This window comes from Ips typographus, linkage group LG6, assembly GCF_016097725.1.
Source record: "Ips typographus isolate SLU linkage group LG6, UJ_Ityp_2.0, whole genome shotgun sequence".
Classification (NCBI taxonomy): domain Eukaryota; kingdom Metazoa; phylum Arthropoda; class Insecta; order Coleoptera; family Curculionidae; genus Ips; species Ips typographus.
In genome coordinates this window covers 8,829,208-8,855,677 of record NC_138427.1, presented here as the reverse complement: position 1 = coordinate 8,855,677, position 26,470 = coordinate 8,829,208, and the positions used below count along the sequence as shown (strand labels likewise).

At 34.7% G+C, this 26,470-nt stretch overlaps 2 protein-coding genes across 6 annotated transcripts in view; one reads left to right on the top strand and one right to left on the bottom strand.

The window, feature by feature from the left end:
- LOC145730691 (LIM domain only protein 3-like) overlaps positions 1-26,470 on the top strand; it is a 44,707-nt gene that overhangs the window by 869 nt on the left and 17,368 nt on the right. For 4 of the 5 annotated variants that reach the window (XM_081982035.1, XM_081982037.1, XM_081982033.1 and 1 more), the window contains exons 3-7: positions 29-626; positions 816-923; positions 983-1,160; positions 3,053-3,282; positions 25,045-25,125. In XM_081982035.1, the coding sequence (XP_081838161.1) occupies positions 25,101-25,125 (25 nt within the window). In that variant the 5' untranslated portion in view covers positions 29-626; positions 816-923; positions 983-1,160; positions 3,053-3,282; positions 25,045-25,100. The remainder of the gene's footprint in view (positions 1-28; positions 627-815; positions 924-982; positions 1,161-3,052; positions 3,283-25,044; positions 25,126-26,470) is intronic. The other variant, XM_081982034.1, reaches the window with a different exon arrangement.
- Positions 18,366-20,374, bottom strand: LOC145730685 (maltase 1-like). The gene is made up of 6 exons (XM_081982019.1): positions 20,022-20,374; positions 19,784-19,969; positions 19,607-19,732; positions 19,325-19,554; positions 19,079-19,274; positions 18,366-19,029 (listed from the first exon to the last, which is right to left on the bottom strand). Exons 1-6 carry the CDS (start codon positions 20,337-20,339, stop codon positions 18,400-18,402), a joined length of 1,686 nt encoding a protein of 561 aa, XP_081838145.1. The 5' UTR covers positions 20,340-20,374; the 3' UTR covers positions 18,366-18,399.

Here is a 26,470-nt window from a genome sequence, read left to right as displayed (position 1 = left end):
AGGGCTGATTAATATTGTATTTTCTTAGCGTTTGGATCCGCTCGGAATGATTCCCGGGCCCGTCGCTTCCTCGAGGGACAATCGAAAGATGAAAGGATGTGTCTGTGAGGCCAGAAGTTGCCATCTCGACTTCCAAGTTTTTTCCTTTTCCCAAAAACCCCAAGCCAAAGAAGGGATGTAGTCAAAACTTGTTGCCACAACGTTGAGCAATATCTGTCTGTAAATCCCACACAAATATTCAACGTTTTGACTAGTTTAAAACAAGCTTTTAAAGTTGGCAACTGGTCAGTTTTCAAAGAGAGGCTTCACTTAATTCAATAAGCTCAGATATGGAGAGGTTGCAGAAGAAAAGTGCTAGTCATAAGTGATTTATTATAACTTTAAGTAGTGGCAACAGGGCGCCGAGTCGTTGTTGGACCTTTTTTGAATTTACCTAAGTGCTTCTGGACCGGCTCGACGTGACACATGCCGTGTTGCTTTTCCACTTGCCGCGAGTTACTTTGGCCAGTTTAAACTTTAAAACCTATCTCCAAATTGCCTTGGCAATATTAAAGTAACTCCGTAAAATATTCATCGTTTTGCCGTATTTACGCCCCGCATAACGATATGGAGCGTGAGTGGATATGGTGAGTTTTGACGTGGAACGTACGCGAATTTTGCGTTAAACCACAATTTGCTTTTAGTATTTTATTCTCTTATGGAATTGATTCAAGTTTTCAATTAGTTTCTTACGAGGATATCTTAGTTGAAATAAATTTTGAGACTACTAATTGTATTGATTCAGCATTTCAAATTAACAATTCTGTAAATTTTAGGTGCAGAGTTCAACTAAACCAATTCAAATTGCACAGAAATTAACTGGTCCTCATATTGTCTCATAATAGGGTGACTTCTTGTAATCTCCAAGCCAAGAACTGATAAACGTAAGTTGAAAGGAATTTCTGAAATGATAATCATAACTCATTATTTGTCAATGTTTTAGTATTTTGTTTTGATTTTCAAAATGACCCATTTTCAATTCGACCTTCTTCATTGGAATGTTGGAAGTTTCAGGAGAGTGAAGTTACATAAGTGAAATGAAATAACAACTTGTCTAGTGATCTAATATGGTACAGTCCAAACAATCTGAGCTACTGCAAGCAGAAAAATATAACCAAGAGGTGAGATTTTTTTTGCAAGTAACTGGAATTTTATGGTTAAATTTTAAACAACTTTTACACTGCAAGGAATTTAATTAATGAGCATAAATTAGCGTCGGAATGACAACAAATTAGAAGGAAGCCGACAAAAGTGGCTAGACCACTAAATAAATTGAAATAAAATTAATTAAAAGTGAAAAACTGTGTAGCTGACTAACTGGCTTCTTTATTTCGGTCGCGGAGTCGTTCCGCGCCTTCCTTAAGCGAATTACCGGCTTCGGCTATTATTTCATATTAATATAACCGCTTTTAATACCGCCAACCTAATGCGAATTTAGTGTTTGCTTTTACGGAAGATTGATTGTTCCTCACAAAGTTTCTTTTCTTGTACTTAGCGAGCTCGAAAGCGAGAAATCTTAACATTAAGAACGCGAAAGTGCTGTTTCGAGCCGGCGAAGTAATTTCTGCGCCAAAGTGGATTCCTAAAAGCGCTCGAAGCGAAGCAATAAACCACCAATTACATCGTTTTGTAATGATAACGGTAAATATCGCGAACAAAAAACGAACATTAAAATAATGAAACGTAAACCAGAATCGCCAGATGGAGTCCGTAAAGCTGATCCAGGATCCGTGCATTGTGGTTTTATAGACGTAATTACTTAAAAAGCTGCAGTATAGTAGCGCTATATAAATTACTAAATAATTTTGTAAATTGCTTTTATCCGACACACACTAAACCGTTAAATTACTACGGAAAAAAGAACCGTGCCAGTTTGATTTCAATTAACTTATTGCAGTCTAGTGTAGTCGCGAACCTAGAAATCAAGTCATAAATTTAGCCGCTAAGCATGAGGCCGTGAACGAAAGGAAAAGTGAAGCCGGAAACGGCTCAAATTTAAAATAAACACCGCAAACTGGCATCCGCTTTTGATAATATTAAATAGACGATAATAAGATTTTGCATGAGCTACCTAGGCCTTCAGGCGAGAGATCGAGAGACGGCGAGCGTGGCGTTGTTACGATGGCATGCAACTCAGAAAGGATCAGTCAAAAGCTAGTTTTGTATTTTGACTGTATCAGTGATTGTTTGTGATTTTTCATTGTGAAACTTAAGAATTACAAATCATTTACATACATACTGTACATTGATGAAGGATGCGAGTTTACGAATTTCATTTAGGCAGTCCGCATTTTCTTATTTATAAATTTTAATAAATTCGGAATAATTGAACGTTTTTGTCAAAGTAAGTAATTAAAATAAAAACAACAAACAGTATACTTAAACCATAGTACCAAAATAAAAAGAAACAACAATCATAAAAGGCTAAGTTATGCAGTTATGCTTGAAAAAACTTTTTTCTGTACTTCCTAATGTTCCTACAGAATACTGTTTTGAAGTGAAAGTGTGTCTACTCTATTTCACTTTTAAAATTTTTCTTCTTCTTCTAGTGCCTATTCGTTTCGAATATTGGTGACCATCTTGGCTATGATGACCTTGTTGGCTGCTGCTTTAAGCAGCAGAGCCATGATATCCTTCTTCTTCCGGGCCCTATCTTTCCAAACACTTTTCCTTGGAGGATGGATTTGTTGTCATTTCTCCGAGATATTCCAGTTTCCTTTTCTTAATCGTTTTCATCACCTCTTTTTCCTTCCCCATTCTTTACAGTATAGTTTCGTTGGTCAGTCTATCTACCCATGATATTCTAAGGATCCTTCTGTATAGCCACATCTCGAAGGCTTTGAGCTTCTTTCGTGTAGCTTCGGTCAATGTCCAGGTTTCCATGCCATAGTACAATATGGAGAACACATAGCAACGCAGGAGTTTTAAAATTAAATAAAATAAATGACAATCATACAAAACCAAGTTATGAAAACAATTTTGTTATTTTATTTTTTCGCATTAATAACTTCAGATGTTGAAATTGGGTCCACTGTGCGTCGCGACGCCAACCATGCGCCCGCCGCCACGGTGTTTTAGTGTCATTTTTGGCGAAAGGGGCATTCGCGTGTCAGTTCGTCCGCAACGCTCCGACTTGGTGCACCACGTGGAGTTTGCCCTCAAACCCTCCAAGTAGCGTGCTCACGCGGATTGTGTTTGCTTATTGTGACCGCTGATTTTCCACTTCGGACGTCCAACTTATCGGTAAGTTTTACGATTTTATGCACCACGTGATAACGCCGTGTTGCTTGAATTTGTTTCTTCAATTTTTTACCGTAAACATAAGCTAGTAAAGAAATACCACGTTGATTGCGTGTGTTTACGTACATGTCGTGAGTTGCGACAAGAAAAATATTTAGTAACGCCCCCTCATTTTTATTTTGCGGTCAAATATAATTTTATTCTTGTTTGGAGAAAAAAGTGCTTTTTACAGTTCTAATAATATTCTAGATGTGTAGATAACCCACATTGAGAACGATAAACTTTTAAAATAAACATTGATGCTTGCAACGATATAAATTATTTTTAAACTAGAACATTAGTTTTTTAATACTCTTAGGTGATATTACTCAAAATCCAGGAAATTCAACAAGTGACAGCATTAAACATGACAAAACACCAACAAAAGCACATAGAGTAATTTCACTATTCTTTAGTGCACGATCATCTTTCTGTGGTTTCCACACATACAACTGTTCTTAAAATAGTTTTCCACGGTGCGCTGAATATATTTAGTAAAAGAAAATAGTAAAATAAAGCTTTGCATAAAGTTTTTCTCCATCTCTATAAAATTTGGTGCAAAATTTCAGCTTTTGTAAGCCAAACACATTGAAATTCAGAAGGTGTGCGACCACACACTTTGCAGACCGTAAGCAAATTTGAACTATAATAATTGTGGAATGTTTTTTTAACTTAAAGTAAATCGTTGCACCATAATTATTTACCATTTTTTCTTATGTTATACTTAATTATGTTAAGAAATAGTTCTTTGTCTAAGTGTCATAGTAAATACCAAAACAGAGAACTATTGCAAATTAATGCTCTAGACAAACATAAAGCAACTTGTAACATGTAAGTGACATATGTGTCACTATATGCTAAAACGGATGTGACGTGCACAGTTGGTCAGGTGACCACTACAACAGGAACTTCAATTAAAATCTTGTGAACTAGTGTCAAATGTCACTTACAAAGTTAATCTGCATCTTTGTCTAAAGCTTATAATTTTGAAATTTTAATGTATTCAGGTATATTACATATACAGGTATGTACATTTTAAAATCGTACATGGAAAAGCTGTAGTAAGAAGAGATAATCATTAGAAATAATTGAGTTGTCACAAACTTCGTACGTGACTTACTCTGTCAAAATGAATGTGACATCATGCGGCAGTTGGTCACATGATAACTGTCTAGAAGGTGCTTGTCAAAAATTCCAATATGGCGGAAATAGTGGAGACAGTTTGTATTGTGGGAATTGAGTTTTTTAAGGATTAGATGAACTGTCCAATTACGTCACATTCATTTTGACAGACTGACACATGTCACCATCTTTGTTCAGCTCATTAATTTCTAATGGTTTCTCTCTTCTTTAGAAAGTAATGTACTAAAGTTTTAACTTTATTTTGTATGTTCATTCAAACAATAAATCCAGTATATTAACATGAGTAGCGCTGAATGAGGGACTAAAAATGAAATTAAACCGTAGAGAAAAGTGCTAATAATTAACGTTAACTCTATCACGTAGAATTCACATACATACTCTCAACTTTTTAATTTTCCGGTATAATAAGCGCTCGAGCTAAATTAACTGCCTATTACGCGACATACACGATATTAAACAAAATTTGAACCTCCGCGGGCGCAAAAAGTGGAGAAAATAATTAATTTTTTAATTTAGTCGTCGAACGACCGGATCTATATACGGCGCCATTGTACAAACAAATCAATTCGTTTGTATTAATTTAATTAAAAACAATACCCCGAGCTTATATTGACAGTTTAATATTCCATTCCATTTTTCCAAAACGGGGCGAAATTTATGAAGTAAAAACAACTTTATTGAGTTTTAAATATTGCTAAATTCGAGGCGTTATTGAACCGAACGAACCGCGTCCCTGTATTATATTTGGGGATTATTTGTAGTTTATTTGTTTCGCGTTTATGGAGACGTGCAAAATGAATAATTTAATTAATGGAAAGCCGAGGATTAAGTTGTTGTGTTGATTAAGTATTGGTTTTTATGACCACTTCAAGAACCACAACAAAAATACAACTTGTTGTATTAAGTAACAGTATTTTTACTGCATTGACCACGTACACATCGTGTAAAACTTGATCCGATTCTTTAATCGGATTGAAATGATCTTGACTCAATCCTGTCTATATCGTACCGTATCGAGTTTGTTATTCAATCCCATCCAAGGATTTTCTTCCCTCTAAATTAGTTTAGAAAAGGATACAAAGAACAAGTTAGTCATATTTAACCTGTAGGTACCTATAAAGTATTCATACTCCACAGTTTTGGAATTCTTTTCATTTTTTGTTTGAAATATTATTTGAAAATTAATGAAACTATGTAAAACTGGCAGACAAAACTGATCTATTTACTAATATGTTCCAATCCAAAATTCTCGAGCTGTTGCGATGATCCAATTCACTTTAAAAAGAGGATTTGATTTTGATTTAAATAGTCCAAACCGAATAATTACGTTTGATAGATACTGTCAAGTAATGGTCACAAAACTTTCGATTCAAAGCCAACTCGCCCATAAGAAAAAAGAAAGTTGATGATGAATCGTATAGCTGAAAAAGTGGCAATGAAAATATGTTTTCGGTTTTGGGATATTTTTTCAAATTTCTTGAAAAATCTCTTGGCTTGAATTTGAATTACCCTGTACATGATTTATGATTATGAGAACTCTCTTTTGGATTTTTTCAACCCTGTATACACCTCCCATTCCATTACAATTAATTTCCAATGATACTTCCATGGTAACTATGAGTATATTCAAAAAACAAGTTTGACAACTTCCATTTTATGTAACTCAGGTTCTTTGCGCAACTTGTTTGAACAAAACAATATTTGCTACATAAATAGTTATTTTTTCTGTAAAATTCACACAAACCGATGTTTAGACCGCGGTACAACTTTCCTTACAAGAAACATACAAATTCAACTAAAAGACGATTAAGTAGCGCATAAGGGACTAAGTATTTAGTGGAGGAAACAGCCACACTCAGGACTAATTCAAAGGGCTACTCCCAAAACGCCTTTTAATAGGCATTAGGCGGCTGAGGGCGGATTAACTGTCTTAAGTAAATTAAATTTATCGATCCACAGCACTAGCTTTCTATTAGGGGTGGGTTTTAAATTACCAACAAATTTTCATTTATTTTAGTTAGAAATAATTAACATTCTGTCCGTAACCTAAGACATAACGGTGCAAAGTTAATTGAAATTTTAATAGAAAAGATACTCCTAATTGCTAGTACAAGAAGTTTCCAGTATAACTTGTTAATTGTTTGTTAGGAAGTTATTACGTTAGGCCAGATTGTTTTAGGAGATAGGAGTGTTTTCTTGACTATGTTATCGTCGAGGTTACGCCAAGTTTTATCGGATGGGATTGTTGCCAGAACAAAGTTTTTTTTATTTAGTCTCGGTCCTACCTTGTAAAACTCCTCGGTTTCCGTACACATTCACATATTTCTTGTTCGGTCGGTAGATCGATAAATTTAATTTATTTAAGACAGTTAATCCACCCTTCGCCGTCTAATATCCATGAAATTGCGCCAGGAATAGCCTCTGGAATTTTTCAATATTTCATGTTATGTCCAAGCAATATTCCTCCTATTCGCTAAAGTGAATTCCATCTCACTTATTCAATTTGGGCATTTCAATTTGAGAATACTATAGGTCGTCGAGCCGGCTTATATCTCCGATCAGTAATCAAAAAAGTCCGTTGAAACGCGCAAATGGAATTGCGAGATGACGATGGAAACATGTGCTGAAAGTTAATCTATCGGAAAAGACTTTTTTTCCCATTTTTGAATTGATTGGATTTTTATAAACGGTCCCCCGTTCGAAATTGGGCCCTTTGTCAGGAAAAAGCGTGTCATACTCTAATAAGTAACGAGCACAGGCCGAAACAAAGCCAGCTGCGACAATATACGCGATCTCCCATCCGAAAACGTTAATTAGTGGATGGCATCCTGCTTCCTTCTCCTTTTAATAAACCAGGACCCTCAACTTTGGATAAGAGCAGCATCATTAAGTTCATTAGACATAAAAGAGATTCGTCATTTGCCCAAGACACTCGCTATAACAAGTTTTCCACGGCAGCCCGAGCTCATTAGTCTAACGGTGACCAATGCTGTTCGCTCGTTAGCAGAGTCGAAGTAAACCGCATGCCACGGTAGCTTCATTAGCGTTAACAAGCGGAAGAGAGGTCCACAGAAAGTACAAGAGATAAATAAATAGGCGAGTGGAAAATAAAGTTTTCCTTACCATCTTCGAATCGGCAGTTTGGAACGTCTTGCTCGGTTTTATTCACTCTCAATATAAGTGTGCTGTTGACGTAAATCGCTGAAAGCAATTAACAAAATTACCCACATGTGATACATTATAAGTAACGAGCATGTTTACGACGATAGCAAGCCGATCTTCTTTGCTGTTGTTAGGCAAATCAATTCATTTGATCAGTCAGAAATGAAACTTTTTGTCTGAGAATCAAAGTTGCGTTATATTGTCACGTTTAAATTGTAAAGTCCTCTTGGCTCAGCAAGTTAAATGAGACTTTAACAAACGCCTTTACTTAGATCTTGTTTCAGAGGTTAAAACTAATTGACAAAATGATTGGTTTATCAGTTGAGTAAATCAAAATAAAATCATCAAATATGGTTCCCAAACGTTAATGTTTGTATTTTTGCTAAACTATATACTTACTGTACGTCTCCAAATGTGTCTTAGTACAACAAAAAAAGTGCACACGAAATCAAAAACAACAGCTTGCCCTGATGAAGCAAAAATTAACTTTGCGAAACGTTAGCTTTACTGTGAAGTTTGATTTCAAGATGTTGATTATCCAACTCTCGAAACTTAACATCAACAGAGGATCGTAAGCCACAAAACCTTAAATAATTCCCAAAGTAACACTTTAAACAGTATTTTTTACATGCACAAAACATTACAATAATTTAACAAATTATACTTACATTTGTTAAACGACGAGGGTAGTTTTCTGGAGGGTTTGACACTCGCGATTGTTATAATTTAGAAAAAATGGTTTATTATTTTAATGATTTACGAACCCGGTGATGGTTGCAGAATTTGGGACGACTACATACTGTGGCACGAGACGGAGTCTTCTAACGTCTGCTTGATACGATGCACTACGTGCATTCTGATTGTGCATTTTATTATTTCGCTATCTTCGAATATCTGCTTTATTTTAATGTTTTTATATTTTTAACGAATCTCTATTCGTGACAATATTCTATTAGAGCTGGATATTTCCGAAAGTGAGCAAAACTAGAATTGAAGCTTAAAAGAATTCTTTCTTAAACCAACAAAAATTAGAAAATTTACATAACGACACCTCGTACGACTGTACCGGCTCCATAACAATCACTAGGTAATTCAATTTCCTTAAGTTGCTCTCATATAAGCGCCCGAGTTGGCCGCAGAACCCTATATTGCACTTTTCTATTAACTTCTGTAGGTGCTTCGATTCAATTGCCTTCTGAGATTTCCAGATTACTACTGAAATATCCGGATTAGATTGCATTTGGGTAGACGTTAGAATTGGCCTTTCGCCGTCTCGTTCCTGCCTACGCGTCCGTTGTTGTTCTCTCTCATTTCCAACTATTCTCGAAATAGCTTATTTTTCGCCTCATTTGCGGGGAATTTTTCCCGTCCAATGGCTGCGGGGTTTATCAAATGGAATCCTTCGACCGGACAGTGAATTTAGTCGTCGTTTTTTCCAAGTCTCATTCTTACGTAACATACAATAAAGTCTTTCAGAAGTATGTTTTAGTGTAACACCCTGTATTCTGTTGGGTGGATTTTCAATTACCTAAAAATCTGGGAGTGTGCCAGTCCAGCTCTGTGTGCGTGTCGCGTTGACCATCGAAGCCCCGGACGGATCCGGCAAAGTCATTCATCACAGCTCCGAGTAAATTAAATAAAAGTCCGGTCACGCTAAAGAAATGTACTATATCTGGTAGTGGGTCATTCAATTTGTAGATTGATCAGGACTGGTTGTCTCCGGGACCGATTTCATGAAATATTTAGCGCCACTTTTAATCTTGGGAAGACCGACATTTGATCTTCCAGAAAGCCACAGAGTACAGAGTAATTTCTTTAAGCGAATAAACTTTATTGCATCTTCTAAATAGTTTGCACGAAATTAGAAGTACTTTACTTAACGTATTGATGGTATTTTGATTGTTACATAGTTAGCCATTAATTAGTTGGCATATCCAATATTTGGCAAAATAACTTCCACTAAAAACTGAAATCTACAAATCTGGCCAAATATCTCAAAGATTGTTAAACCCTGGATATTTAATCATTATTTTGTTTTACAAGTAACCATTAGCACAATCTTACAGTTGGAAAGATTCAGCTTGTCTTTAAATACGTTTTAAAATACAGTTCACTAATTAACCAAAACCTAATTGATAAGTTAACATTTTCATTTAATCTGCCAAGAAAAGCAAGAAGATTGATTGATTGCCTGCCATTCAAGGCCAATAACTCACGTGGTTGTGCAACTCGTGAACAAGTTGGTATACAGGATGTGTCTGAAGTGGTGTCACAAACTGTAAAGGGAGATAATACATTAAAAAATGTCAGGAAAAGTTCTTATAAAAATTACCTCTTCAATGCCTCTTTCTTGAAATATAGGGAGTACCAAAGTTGGAAAAAATAATATTGTTTTTTGTAAATATCTCCAGAACCGTGTGTAGCAATGAGAGCAACAATTTTGACTTCATTTTTTTCCCCTTTACTTCTACGAGAGTTTTTGTCAAAAATTACTTTTGGTGTTTTTTTGAGTAACCGACCATTTTAGAAGCAAATGGCATTTTATGATCAGAAACAACTTCTACGTCACTGAAATAATGAGTGCTTTGAAAGCTTTGAAATTTCCTACATCAAATAGTACTTTTTTATTTGGTAATTTCTCAAGAAACCGGCCGTTTTTGAAAAAAAATGGCATTTTATGACCAAAAAACATGGAACTTAACACAAAACAATTTAATGAATTGGAAACATTCACACCATAAGAAAAGTTAATTTTTTATAATTTTTAACAAACTTAAAATTAACTAATCATTAACACTGCTTATTAAAGAATTAACACTTTCAACATTGTTTCATGTTTAATTTACTTTTAAACTAAACATTTTTCGAAAAAAAATGTAAAATCAGATTATTTTTCATCGTAATATAATATAATTTTCTTTAAAAATGGTTACCACAAGTAATTTTCGATACAAAACACTTCAAACTGTTAGAACATTTTTTCCCATTTTTTCAGTGACTTAAGGGCAAAAAAATATTGCCACTACTTTAGGAAAAATCAATCGATTTACACTAAGAAAATGCGTTTCCTAAGAGACTCCTGATAATCGAAAAAAAATCGTGAAAATTATAGCATTCTTGACACAAATTAATCCAAGTAACTCTAAAAATTCCAATTACTGGATTTCTATCAAAAAACTCATATTGCCAAAATGCCAATTTAAATGATGCAAGTTGGTCTTTGATTACTCTGAAAATTGCATAGAATCGATTATTTTCTTCAAAAAAACCCAAAAGATTTGTTAAAACAATGAAAATCCAAAAATATAGTGCAAATGACAGTTTTTTTATGCAAAGTATTCTAAGATAACTTTGAAGTTTCCAAAAAATCGATTTTCTGGAAAAGCCTTACTGAATATTTTAAAAACGTTTTTAAATCTCAAAAACACAGTGAAAATGACTACTTTAAATTTAAAAATTGATCTCAGATGACATTGAAAATTCTAAAGAATCATTTATCAATAAACATATTTTTCGGTTTCGTGAAAATTTTTCAAAACCCAACAAAATGGGTAAAACTTTAAACTGCAAGTTGACCATACATGACCAAAACTGGGGCTAATAAAAATCACAATTTAATGATGTAAATTGGTCTTTATGACTTTCAAAAGATTGAAAAGAAAATTGTAAAATCAGTCATTTTGATGACGAAATGTAATACTCCAAGGCTTTATCAAATGTTAAAGTACCCATTTGTTCAGTGTAAAATGTGTGTCACATTTAAAAATATCCAACTGTAGTATCTATGTCAAAAACTATAACAAGTGGAAAAAGAACTAACTACGCTACTTGGTTCTATCACTGAAATGGTTCTATCACTGAAACTGTATAAAGATGGGTTTCCACTTTTCCGTTATTTTAATCAATAACAGAAATGCAAGAAAAGTTCCAAAATGTAGACTTTTCAAAAACCTCCTGTATCTGCTGCAGTAAGATAAATACGCCATTTTTGACACCGAATTAAAAATGAACATATTTTAGGTCACTTTTAGTTATTAGAGACATGCAGCACTGGACTATTTTGTAAGAACGTTGTATGTTCTTCTCAAGAACTGTTGTAATTCTCAATTATGTAATTTACGAGTAAATACTTTTTTAATAGTGTAATTTTTATTAAAACTACTAGTTCAGATTAAAAAAGCCAAACAGGTTACCAGCAGTGTATTTAATTCGTGTTGGCAATTTTTCATCCGACTTCCCTCTCAAAGACTGTAAAAGCGAGCAGACAACCCGAAGAGGAAAAAAGAGAGCTGGATCGTCGCCCCCCATAACAGCTCGCCGCTTATCTAAATAAGATCAGCGACTGAATGAAAAGAATCCATATTTTCGATTTAATTTCTACTAATTTACATCCTTAAATTGAAAATGGCGAGAAAAATCTCAAACTTTCCGTCAGGCTGAGCTCTCGCGATTTCCTGCCGCCTAAACGAGTTTCTCTTTTAATCACATTTATTGTCTGAATGGCCATTAATTGCCATCTTTTATCAATTTTTATTAACGGGATTATCCGTTTTTATCTTTTTCTGCTTCAAAGCTTATAATTTCTGAGACTTTGTTATTATTTTTCGATACACATGTGTCGGTTGATTAATTTGTCGCATAAACCTTTCCTTCAAAGTCTTTCCAAAAAACAATAAACGTTAATTTCCAGCGTGCAGTCTATAATTTTGCTGGAAGTCCTGCCTGAATATGAATTGTGCTTCATTAGAGAAAATTGAGCTTTTTTGCTCGTGCTTTCCCCGTCAATTACGATACATTGTAATGGTCTGGGGGTGCAGCTTTCCGTATTTAATTGGGGAAGCAATTAAAGTTTTATACTTTCCCGCTTGAAGTTTTATTTAATAGGGTATTTCCTAAATGAGGTATTGTCGGTTGCGTTCTAAAGTTTGCTTGACGTTCGTTAGGCCTACATTCGTTGGAGACCGGTTGAAAGAATCGGCACCTAATTTTCCTCGGGCTGCTTTTGATTGGTGCGGTTGAATTGGCAAATTATCCCGTCTTGTCGGGGTTGGATATGTGGCTGATTGTGTGAGCAGTTCAGCAAAAAATATATTTCTCGGTGCTGCTACAAATTATCAGACTCTCTATTCAGTACAAGTCAAATTATTACTAAATATTTGTTTGGAAAGAGCAATACAACAATGTTTTATTATAGCCATTATTTTAGGAGGATGTATGCTGAAGATACCCTATAAAACCTATTTTTTTTTGATGATTCATTTTGAGTTCCTAATGTATAAAATGGTTTTCTGTCAAACTTCAAAACTACTTAGGGATCAATGAGGATTGTTAACATAAAAAAGAGTTTCAAAATTACAGTTGATCCACAGGAACTACACTTTTTTCCTTGAAAACCAGTTTAGGAGGTTTCTGAGTAAATACTTTGGCAGAAAAGTTTTCTAATAAAGAAATTTTCAGAGTCAAGTCAAGTCATTTGGAATATAGAGTATGAATTCAAAATTAAATATTTTTCAAATTTCAACCAAAAATCGAAGTTGCGTCATCATCATGGTCTCTTTTATTGTCATATAGAATTTAACAATTATTTTAAAGAATTGAGTAACGACGTACTGCACAATATTGCTGTACTATTGCTTGTGCTTTGCTTGTACTTTGCTTGTCTTTCAAGTGAGTAATTTTAAGAGGTAGATATGGAAGACATTAGATTTGCATATAGTTGATTAAAAAATTTGATATTTTGGTGTAACCCTGGTAAATTTCGATATCAAAAAAAGAGGCTAACTAGACGCAGCTGATCTTCCACGAAGGGCTTTCCGGATTCCCTTGGGACGCGGTCATCTTAATTGAACCGCCAGCTCGGCTGACCGAGCGGCCACGATCCGATGGAGATGGCATGAAAAATGATCGGCCTAAAGAGAATGAAAAAGGAAAATATTAAAGATTTTCGCAATTTCCTTTTCGAAATTATACTCGAGTAAAAGCAATTTGCCGTCAGCTCGTTCGGTCAGTTATACGCGTCCCGGATCAGTTGAGCCCCCCGGGAGTCAGGGCCGGACTGCGCCCCCAAAAATAGCGGTCCCGCCAACGAAAACGAGAGCGTCGTCTTTCGGCACGAAAAACCGACATGGCGGCGGATTATTAAAGCGGATTTACTGCTTCTAAATTAAACTCGTAAATTTGCCAGTCAATTTAGGAAAGTAAATTTAACCTGTCACGAATGGTGAAATTATTTCAATTAGTGCCAGAAAGTGCAGCCCCGGTATATGCAGCTCACTAATTAAACTTAAGGCCGAAATAAATGTCAACTATTTAACGACTGTACACAATTAAAATTTCAGGAGGAACTAAATGGAAACTTTTCTAATGAAAAAGTTGCCCGATAGATTGGGCAAATAGGTCAACGGTTGAAGTTTTAATTCGTTTTGCCTGTTAAATGTTCGAAATGCTTTTCGCATGCTTTTATAACCATTCACTCCATTTTGCCTATTACAACCAAAACCACTCATTTTCAAATGTTTCCACTAACAAAAACTATTTTACATATTTATAGTAACAAAAATAGCCCAAACTGCCATTAAAACTAGAAGTCTTGAGGTTTAAGATTATTTAAAGGAATTATTATTTATGGACACTCAGGAAGTTGAAATACTTCTGCCTCAATCTAAAATGAGAAGAAATCAAATACATTTGATACAGTGAAAGTGGAAAAAGAAACTGAAGAAACACTTTTGCTGGATTTCCAGAAAACTAAAGCAGATTCGTATTTTCTAAGACACCAGTTAATTCAATCTTTACTGCATAATTAATACGGTCGAATGCCTGGAAACTTGATTTAATTTTTCCTCTAGTCAAAGTTTTCCAATTAGGAACGGTTTGTTATCATTACATGAAGTCAAACAAAAAGTTCATCCGTTTCAATCCCTTACACGAGGCAGGATTTCTTTGAATATTTAACCGGTTAAAAATGAAATTTGTTATTATCGCCAGTTTACCTACGACCGTCAGTGTAAATAGCCAATTACGCATAGTTTTCAGTTACGTAACGACTCTTTTTACTCTTTGAGTCTAATCTAAAAATTACTCTAAATTATGTGTTGCAAAAACAAAATTTTACAAGCACTCGTGGAATTACAACTTCTATATAATACACAATTTCCATTTCCTGCGTAAAATGCTTCTTACAGCACTAGTAACGTAATATACTAGTACATGTCACAATGACACTTTTTCTCACCGAAATGGGCAGTAAATCTAAAGCGCAATATAAACGTTATGGCATTCTTCGGTGTTTTTTGAAAACAAAACCTCGCATAAGTTCCTCGACAACTTCTAATCCTCTCTGGATATCCGTCGTCCACTCTAAACGAGCACTTTACGGCTTGTCGCACGCGGCAAAAGCCATATAATGCTTTACGAAATTAGACGATATCCATTATTCTGTCTGGTATTACGGGCACCAAAGCAATCATAAAGTTTTATCTAACATCGAAAGAGAGGCAACGAACGCCCGGAATCAATTTCGTTCCGGCGATATTCTATATCGGTCGACCGAAAGCTGGATGAATGTATTCTGGATCTTCGATACGCTTTTATTCTTTCTAATTGATTCTGTTTTTGGTTTTCTTCTGTTTTAACACGAGTTTTAGGCCAGTAGAGTATTTTAGATACAACCAGTCTAAGCCATATATATGTAAATGATTTTTTTTTAAATAAGATGCAGAGAAAATAATTTGCTGATTGGAGCTTCTCGAAGATGTGTTAAACCTTACCTAACCTAATGCTTAAATCAACTTTGATATTTTTGGGGCAGTGTTGTATTGGCAAGTAAAACTTAAACAATCAATCTTTCCTCATTCATTTTAAACATCAAAAACTAATACAGTAAAGTTAACATAATAAGTTCAGTAGCTAGAAGACCTGGAGGAAATATAATATTTATAGTTTCTAAATATGACTTTTACAACAATCTACAGATGTGTCAAAAACGTTAATATATTTTTTTTTAAAGTGTATAATATCTTCATTTGTCTGGTAACAATTAGTAGATTTTTTGCCGTAAACAAAGCTTCTTGGGACGTGGAGGAAATGAAATATTTAAAGCTCCTGTAGCCAAAATCAAAAAAGTAAACTTCTCTCTCATTTTTAAGTGTTGGCAACTGGTTTGATCAAATAAAATGGATTAAATTAGAACTAGTCCTATTTCGTCAAACATATAACGTAAAATTATTTGAAGGTAAATTTTACATGACATTTTTTCTTTCACACCGTCAAAATTCGTTCATGGAGCTGTTTTATGAATAAATTCATCAATTTCCAACCTGATTTAAAACAACTTTTAATGAGTTATTAACGAAAATGTTTTCATTTTACCCTCCTAGTTTGACACCTTAAAACTGACGGACATTTCCATGGGGCTAAGAAAAATCAAGTGAAGTTTTTGGGGTGAATATCAGAAAACAGCAAAGTCGTTATTTAAACTTGACATTTTCATTAGACTATTTTGTTATATCAAAAAATCAAACCAAGGTAAAAAGAATATGTGAAACTCTATATTTCCTTCAGATAAAATAATCTCTTTCGCTGATTCAGTATAATCTATACAATAACTTAAAATAAAATAATATTATCTATTTTTTTATTACTGTTTTTAATATCACCTATTGTCGATGTGTCTACAGACCATAGTCAATTCTTAAAATCTGCATTTATCATTCAAAATTTCACTTTTACATAGAAAATGGACTCTAGGTTGTTTGTTAAAAACTTATTTTTTAAATTAGCCTTAGGTTAGTTTAGGTTTAAGAGTAACACAATGGTATTTTTTAAAGATAATGATTTTTTCTTGTTATGTAACTACTTAAAACAAGTTAATATTTCTGTCTGGATACTTTTTAAACGGGGCTGGTGGTTATTTCTGGATGAAAAACCACAAAAAGTGTTTTACTACGCAAAATTTTTATAATCGGGAATATTGTAAAGGATAAGTTTTACGATCTTATATTAGGATTTTTATAGCGGTGGATGGTGGTGACATGTTTTATGGTTGAATATTTATGAATAACTACGGCAAAGCTTAAATACTAAGAAGAAGCAAAAACTGATAGTGTTTTTATCATTCTTTAGCTAAAAGGAAAGAAAACTAGATAACAAAAAATAGTATTGGTGGGGTCTTGGCTGGTTCCTTCGCTATAATATATCGAAAAGCGGCTAAATTTAAAATAACATCGCCGGTAAGCCCTTTATTTCGTTATCCGAGTCTTTACCGACAGAAATCCATTTTGGTGCGAAGCCCTCCATTTTCCGACTCCATGGTCGGGTATAGCGGGAAACTGCCTGGAAAATTGTCAATTCGGTTTCCTACGGCGTGACATCAGGCACGGAAATAATAACACTGATAAAACCAGAAGTATCAACTGTATATTCCATCACCGTGAATCGGACATTCGGGCTTATGGGCCTGTTTTTCCCCTGGATTTCGTTTTAAATTGGAATTTGGATGGGTTGTCGATTTCTTTTCTTTTTTCAATAAGTGTAAGGTAAATAAGTATTCTTGTGGAACAAAATAAGGTAAAATATCGATAAGAGTGATTTAATTTCGTAGCAAAGTTGAAGATAAATCAGCGAGTGGGACACTCATCGAACAGAAATTTAATAAAATCGTCCCTACTCGGAAAACGCATTTCCTATTATGAAAAGTCAACAACGCTAGGTAATAACGCCTTTTTTGCCCGGCAAGATTCGTGCAGATGCTTTTCCAAGTTCTTATTAAAGAATCTGAAAAGTAATTTGAAGTTGTAATTGAAATTGTGAGAGTGTAATAATTGTGCCGGGCGCCCAATTCAGGATTAGTTTCATTTTTCCTGCGCTTTTATGGCGTACCTATTTCAGCTGGTACAGGATTTTAATTGGCTTATTTAATTGGCTTTTCCAGCAAATTATTTTTCGAGAAATGTAACGTAATAAAAGCGGATACGTTGCCGCTCTTACGAACGATATTTACCAACTTAAATTAAGTATCGACCGCTCGAAAATTAAAAACTGGGGTAAATAACGATTTTCGCGAAAACTTCACTCTTTAATCATCTCGAAGATTATTCCATTCAACTTTTCCCGTGCTTGCTTCCACTTTAAAACACACGCAAACTAGTAAAATTAACCTCGTCTATTATAACATGGTCTTTTGTTTCTAAAGTTAATATGTTTTTGATATAATAATATATTGTTAACCGCTTTGACCAAAACTAGGCATATAACACTATTTAGCAAAAAATCTTTCAATTTTTCTCCCGAACGAGGCGAAGTGAAAACATAATAACAGTATCGAATGCAAAGGGCGTTTGCGGAAAGTTTCAAGATGCCCCGAAACGATCTTCTAACACAATTTCGCCGTCTACGATACGCGGACTTTCAATTTAAAACCGCCCAATTTTTCATTTCGAATTTAATAACGTCAAAATGCGGCATTGGCGCGTTCTTTCCAGCCCCACAGTGACTATTTTCGGTCAGTCACGACCCCAATATACTATAAAAGCTAACGAAATTGATTCGTGACGTTCTACCAAGTTTCAGAAAGCCTGAATCTGGATGCTGAAATTGTAAAGCTTTGTTTACGGGGGTAATTTCTGAATTTCGTTTGTATTAATTAGTCAGAAATAACCTTTATTGCCGGAAATGGTATTAAGACAAAAGCCTATAGTTTGCTACTGTCATATCACCGTTGCCAGAAAGCAAAATTACCAAAACAACCACAATCAGCGTTTTTATTTACATATCAACTTAACTACTTCTCTTGATAACTAAGCAATTACCAGGCTGTAAAACTAAGTTTTCTCCTAGTGTATATTGAACACCACCACTACTGACAATTATAGTAAAGTTGTCTACTAACCCAGTATCATAATCGTCTTTCTTTAAGTCGAAAATCAGTTGATAAAACTCCGACTTTTCACTTGTGGTAAGTTTCACATTCAACACTCCTCCATCACCTGTGACATCATACTCCATCACTTCATAAGTGTTGAACTCTGCTTTCAGTCCAGCCATTTTTTTGTAAATTTGATAGTGGCTATTTTCTCGACTAGCTTCATCGGCTAAATTAGTTACTAGATATTTTGAGCTAACTGGCAACCAAGTTTTTGTACCATTGTTGAAACCAGCGTTCGTAGAGTTATCCCATTGGTATGGTGTTCTTTCAAAATCCCTACTATTTTGATTATACGTGGAACAATCTTCTATCGCTCTGGGATCTTGACCTGCTTCGCAAGTTACTTCACCATTTTCCTGACCGATTTCTTCACCCTGATAGGTCACTGTGATTCCTTTGAGAAAGAGCAGCAGCATGTTGTATGCGTCCACATTTTTGCTACCAACCCTGGAAGCTATTCTACTAGTGTCGTGACTCCCAGTCTACAAAGTTTAATGAACATTTTGCTTTATTATCAATGAAACTTAATACCAGCCAATTATTGGGAAGCTCTTGATCCAGGCTAGTGCACCAAGTTCTAATAAAATTGTAGACTGTATTAGCGTCTGAATTTCCATTAACTGGTAAGAGTAGAAAGTTGAAAGAGAAATGAGCTCCAGGAATGGTGGAGTTACCATAGTAACGTGTCACGTTCCTCATACTGGTTGAGGCTTCTGTTACCATAATTCTGTAAAAATTTTTTGATGTAAACAGTTATGCTTGACAGGTTGCAAGTACCTGGAATCTCCTCCTGCCGTGGCAGCATAATCATCCAGAAACCTCCTCCATTCATAAACCAACTCAAAAGTTTCATCCTGGTCTTTGGTGTAAACGTGGTCTAAAGAGTTGTAATTGTTGTTATCATTCAAATATGGTTCATCCTTGAGATGAGCAGCTTCGTAAACTTTAGTAACTGCGTCTATTCTAAAACCATCAACCCCCATGTCCAGCCAATAAGTCCAAATGTCCTTAAATAGGGTTTTAAGCGTTCACTATAGCTTATTAGTCAAATAGTCACACCTTAATTTCTTGTTGCAATTGTTCACTCCTGTAGTTCAAATCTGGTTGGCGCACCCCATATTGATGGAGGAAGTACTGCTGGCGTTGATCGTTCCATTCCCAGGCGGAACCTTCCCAAGCACTTAGCTGCATAAAATTAAGTTTGCATGGTTTAATGTTGAATAATTCAAAAATTACCCAGTTATTTGGCGGACTTCTGGTACCATTTTCATCAATTTTTCCATCATTCCACACATAGTAGTCCTCATATCCAGCTTCTTTGGCTACAGATTTTTGAAACCACTCGTGTTCGTCACTTGAGTGGTTCGGTACAAAATCCAGGAGGACCTTTACTCCACGGTCATGGGCCTCATTAATGAGTTTCTAGAATTTAGATCTTCAAATCCACTTCTAACTTGTTTAAAAATTAACAAACCTTAAAGTCATCCAAAGTCCCATATTCTCGAGCAATAGAACGGTAATCGCTAACATCATACCCCATATCAGCTAGTGGTGAAGGATAAATAGGAGACAACCAAATAGCCCCTACGTTAATATTAACGAAATGGTCCAGTTTCTGGATGATGCCCTGCAGGTCTCCTATTCCATCATTATCGCTGTCTTTGAATGATCGTGGGTAAATTTGGTATAGGATAGTGGTTTTGTACCAGTCCAAGTCAGCTGAACTGCAGATATCTCCAAGGAAAACCGCAAGTACAAGAAACACTGCACTTATTGACTTAAGTGTTTTCATTTTGATGTGCGACGAATAAGTGCACTGTTATTACTGATGTTTATGAGGTTTTTATCGAGCTGAAGTGGGATTCAATCACTGATAGTGTAAAGTGTTTTTTCATTATTTAATGTGTCAATACATTTTATTTTTTTTACTATACTTTCTCTACGACTGTCTAAAGTGCATAATTAGAATGATTTGATTGGTCATAAAAGATTATTTATCTATTTCTCTCATTATAATGAATATGATTTTTGAATTTTTTGTGTGTGTTCCTGAAGTTACAGTTTCATGTCTTTCAATAATTTTACATTACTTTTACAATGTTAATTAAAACTTGAAGACATTTTGGAAAGTTTACAGCTGAAAAACTAGTCAAACAGTGAATTGTAGTCACAGTAAGAGTGAGCTAATTGGATTAGAGAGTAAACAAGGGGTGAAGAGCGGCAATAATTGTTAACTAAAAATCAAATAAGCATGCACGGCAAAAGCTTCAACCGACTGAAATGATGTATTGCGGGCAATTAGGAACAAACAGCAGTCCGAAATCCGTGTAGAAATTAATGGAACGAAATCTGGATAATTTGCCTGCGCGCTTTCTGGCTGGAACAATTACAAAACTGGCACCGGGAAGTGCACCGGCTTCCAGACAAAGCGGTGCAGTTTGCTTTTCATTAGACCTGGCGCTAATTAGCCCTCGCTTTTTCTGGATTAACCGATCCTATTCGAATTTATTGCTCCCATGAATTTTCGTCCCGGGTTCGGGTTGCCGGAATACAAAGTCCTCAATTAAAATTTCTCCTAATAGGCTGGATTGTGGTATTAACAAAAATTAATTAGGAATTTTAAAATGTATTTTACAAAGTGGTTGCATACATATTTATCTTAAAATAAGCTGATCATAAATAAACCATAAATTTCTCCAAACGTGTTTTAAAAAAGTTGCCAAATTTCACTTGAAGTTTTGCTTTAATTCAGGCAGATATTGTAACACTGACGCCAAAATAGGTCTTAAATTTGCATGTCAGATCTGTCAAAATTCTATTCATAGCCTATAAACAAGCATTAAATATGATTTGTACGGCTTGCACTGTCTTTAAGTAAAGTTAGTCTGAGCTTCATGGAGTTGGATTTGAGAGTTACCACCATTGTGACAGATTGTATATGGACAAATATTTTTGTAGCTGTAATAAATAAAGTTAAATGGAGCGTTGTATTAGTATTTACCTAGGTTTCAAATAAATTTAAAAGTTTTTTCCAAATATCCAAATTATTTTCCCCAGACCTGGCAACATTGGTTAAAGTGTAAGGTTTCGCATAATGTATTCCTATTTTGATGATAATTCGTTGTTGTAATAGTAGTTTGTAACACATTGCGTTATTTACACTTAACGCTATATCTGTTATATGTATATTTGTAATATGGAAGAGAAAACATACTATAGGAAGATTTTTAAATTGGTTAAAAACGTATCGAGCGCAACCAAAGCTTTTAAGGCCTATAATTCACATCCTTATGTTCGTATTGCGTTTACAACAATCCGCACTTAGCGCATATAAAGCGGAAACTCCTTTCGCTTTCATCGATACGCTCAGGCCCTCAGCCTCTGTCCATGAATCATTTACTTTCCCTTTTAATCAAATTAAGGAAAAAAGCAGCGGTAAAAGCTTTTATCGCCTTTCCGCCCGCTAAATATATATCGACGATAGAAAACGACTGTCGTGAAATGGATTTAAATTATCTTTGACGCTGTGTGCGTGTAATGTTGATCGGATTATCGGTCTTTCTCTATGCAGAATTTTTCCAAAAGAAAAAGAACGAAACGCATTTTTATTGTAGGGATAAAAAGGCGAAATAATAATACCTCTCCAGAAAGAAGGGTTTTCGCTCCTTTGTTCGTTTGAAGATGGCTCCGAAGCGTAATTAGCCAAATCTGGTTGCAAAACAAGTTCTAACGATGGCGTAGCGGTTTAACGAGAGCTCGTTAGAGAAATGGCAACGGATATTCCTAATCGGGCCCCTTTTCCACCATCCATTAAGACAAATTGACACCTGGCGGGGCTTCTACATAAGGGCTTCGTTTGTCTACGCACAGTTGAACGAATGTAGACAAAAACAGCCAAAAATCCCTCAAATCTTTCTTGCAAGCACCACCCAAAGAATTTAATGAACATTTTTCAAAATGACTTGCAAACATCAACAACCACTTTGATAATGAAAAAAACAACTTCCCCGAAGCTTTTAGTAAGGTTTTCGCCTGTAAAGTGGCAAATTCGAACCGCTGTACGATATCCGGAAGGTGCCTACTGAACTGGCTGTTATAACGAGCGGGATTGATTTTGCTACTGAGAGCACCCTTAACGGGATATCCTCGTTAGGGATTTTCGCACGATTATTTTTCTACACGATGTGAGCTTAATTAGGGCTTAGGGTTAAAGTGCACTTTCCATTATTAATAAGAATAATACGCTGTTATAATAGCTGCTAATGGACTTTGTATGTCCAATATCAAGCTTTCTACCCTCGAACTACTCACTAGTTGATGTTTTAAAGATTTCAATCAGAACTAACATTTCAGTCACCAAGTAATTTATGTAAACGTGGTAAACTAACGTAATTTTGAATATTACACTGATGTTGCTAAATATTTTATTTTCTGCATAAAAACAATACATTTCTGAGACATTGGAGTAACAAACAAGTTGTTTATTGTGGTTATTTAGTTGATTTTTAAGTTACCTGGAACAGAAAACCGTCACCAAATAACGTTAAAACGTTAACTTTAAGTTAACTAAATAACCAAAACCAAAAACTTTAAAGATGGTGAACGTATGTGTATTGGATAGCTACACCAAGAATTTGACTTTTTTATGAAGAAAATGACATTTACAACATCACTGTAATACGCAAAACTATGCAAATTTGTCACTTTTGCATAAATCCGTTTAATTAACCTTATTTTATAAGTCAAATTCGATGGATACTTGTATGTCGAATTTCTACGTAATCAAAGTTAAATGAACGTTAGAAGATCATCATTTTTACAATTGTTTCTATGAAAAATGTAATTAAGGAGGTTGATTTGTATGGCAAAATTGTATTTTTCGAAAATTTCTTATGAGTTGAATTAACAATGTTTATGTTTTGTTTCATATTAAGTGTGAGACACTTTAAGAGCGGGTCTTTTAACAACAATCAGTTATAAGCACTTGTTGAAGTCCTGCTACTAAAAACTAAGCCTGTGTGTAAAGAACAAAACTGTTATTGAGTTTTTTACAGATTAAACTGAATTCTGCTCAGAACCACAATTAATATTACCTGAAACATGTGGTAATTAATATATGTTCAAATCAAAAATCCAATCCAAAACCGTTACTTTTATAATAATAAAACAGCTGCAAAGAAAACGTTAAATTACATTTGCAAATCAACGTTTCTGTTGCAAATTGATGCAAGCGACATTTTTACTTTATTTTAACGTTGTCCAATATGCGAACATCAACGTTAGGTTGCGATTCAGAACAACGTTGTTGGATTTATTCAGCTCTTCTGCTGTTTTAATTAATTTAAACTGGACATTGCGTAATTTGATTTTAGTTGAATTGTCGCACTAGAGTCGTTCTCTTTGAGTTCGTCAAAGCTAGGAATTGTTTCCAACTTGAACGTATGAGCTGTCCTGTAAAGTTTGGCATTTTAAGAGCAATCATTAAGAATTTACGTAGCATCATTGGATAGAACTTCCAGAAGGAAAACAAGCACGCAAAGTGCACATATCGACACGAGAATAGTCGAACTAACTTTTCCTCGAGTGTACCTTAAAAGCTTCTGTGACATCTTGACCGAGACGGACAGCCGGAGACACGAAATGGCTTTCATCTTTGCCGACGACGACGTCTTCTCGGAAGTTTCCAAGTGACGGCAGCGTCGTCTTGACGCTAATACGGCTCCTGGAAAATTCACAATGCCCGACTTTTGACACGGTTTCGATTTTAAGATGACCAACTTTCAAGTAGATCGCTCTCTTTTGAGTATGGCACGCTCCTTAAATGCGTTGTAAACTTTTTCGTTTGCTAACTTCTTTAAGCTTTATCCTACATAAAGTAATCCATTTTCCAAGTAATGAATCAACTTACTATAATATATTTACATATTTCACACTTTTCTAGTCTATAAATATCACTCTGGTAACCTTTTTCCTTTATATTTTTCTTGTCGTTTTGAAAGCATGCAACTCTACAATAGTAACGCAAATAATTGCTTTTAAAATGTTTATGTGTCTGGTAGATTTTTCTCAAAACGACTCTATAAGGACGCAGTATAGAAAGACTAAGATGCCATTATTGAGCTAGTTTAACTCCGCTAAGTGGAAAATGTATCTTAAAAGCTTCTCTGACATATTGACCGAGACGGAGGACGTAATGCACGGAAAAGCTTTCATCTTTACATTTTGTCCTCTCTTCTTAGTTAAAAGGCTAATAGTCCTAAGAACAGCTGCGTTTAAATTTCCTTCGTTTTTTTCTTTCTGGCATTTGAAAAGTTTTAGGCGAAAACTTAGGAAATACGGTTCTGAAAGGAAAAAAAGGCCAGGGTTGACAAAATCGTTACCTCAACGTCTAATAGGGCCTTATTAAATTTTTGATATATGTAGATTGGTTCACAAAACAAATTGGGACAAAAAAAAAACGACCCAAACAGGTATATTTACTTTTTATTTTGTTTCAGAATAATGTAACTTCTTCAATCAGAAAACCAATCTGACTTGGGTCGGTGTGACTACTATGCACGGATCGGAAAATGGAAAAGGTAAGACCAAATTTATGTTTTATTCAGTCTTCAATACAGATTTAGCATTGATAATTACACAAAGATACTAAAACAATAATACATATGAAACTAGTTAAATCTAGTATTTCTAGTGTGACTGTCAAAATTCTCTCCATAGAACTATAAAAGTAGAGCACATATACGACAAATAGCAAATTTAGTTTGACCTAAGTTAATTGTACTTTATACCCCCATCGGTGTATTTTTGACATTTGTCTGATTCAAATCTAGTATTTTTAGTGTGACAACTGTCAAAATCCTCTCAAAGCGATACTCGACAAAATCTCCTAAACGCTAAATTTTCCTCAATGCTCTGAATACTTGTCATATAACTTTATTTCTATTTTTTCACTGTTTTCGAGATATCATAATTTAAACAGTAATGATGGTCTTTTTCATTTATTAATCGGAAAATTATTATATTTATTGAAGCCACCTACAAGAAAAACAAAAACGTATTTTTTAGTCATCTTAGTGACTAGTATTGTTGTTATTGATTTTATTTAATAAACACGCCATCTAAATGGCGTTACTTATCATTGTAAAAGATTTTCATATCTCCCAAACAAAGGAAAATCAAAAAAAGCGTACATGAAAAATTTTGAGTATAATTCCAAAACTGATAAAAATATAAAATGACCCTAAATGAAACCCTGTATACAGTGTGTTTAGGATAAGGAGCGTCACTATGTGGAAACTGGTTAGAAATACAGATTTGGTTACATGTGAGAAAAGTTGCGTGATCAGAGCTTTAATAAGTTGACATTTAGAAAACAACGATTTTTTTTCGACTTTTCAGACGTTTTGAAAAAAATTATTTTTTTTTAATTTACGTTTAATTTAATTTTTATTAGTCGGTTTCAGTCCGGAAAATGATTCATTACGTTAATAGTCCGGCAAAATGTTTTTTCCGGACTAGTCCGGCAAATTAATATAATTTTGTTAGCAACCTATTTAACAGTTGGTGTCCAAAAGGTATAGAGGTGTGTAAAATCACAAAAAAAAACTAAGAATTAAATAACTATTACCACTAACTTACAACGTTAAAGATCTGTACTTGTACTTTAATAACCCATTTACCGGACTTGTAACGTAAATTACTATTTCGTCCATGCAGAACCATCATCAAGTTGATGAATTTTTCTAAACAAATTAAATTTTTTGCGGTTTTTTTTGTGTCTTTAATATGATAGTTTAAATGTTCTTGCAACTTTTATGTTTTTCGAAGTCTCCGAAAAGGTTGGCATAATCCATACATGCATGATCGTTCAGTTAGAGTACGTTTTCGCCATCGGCACTGGAAAAGCGACTACTTTCGAAACAG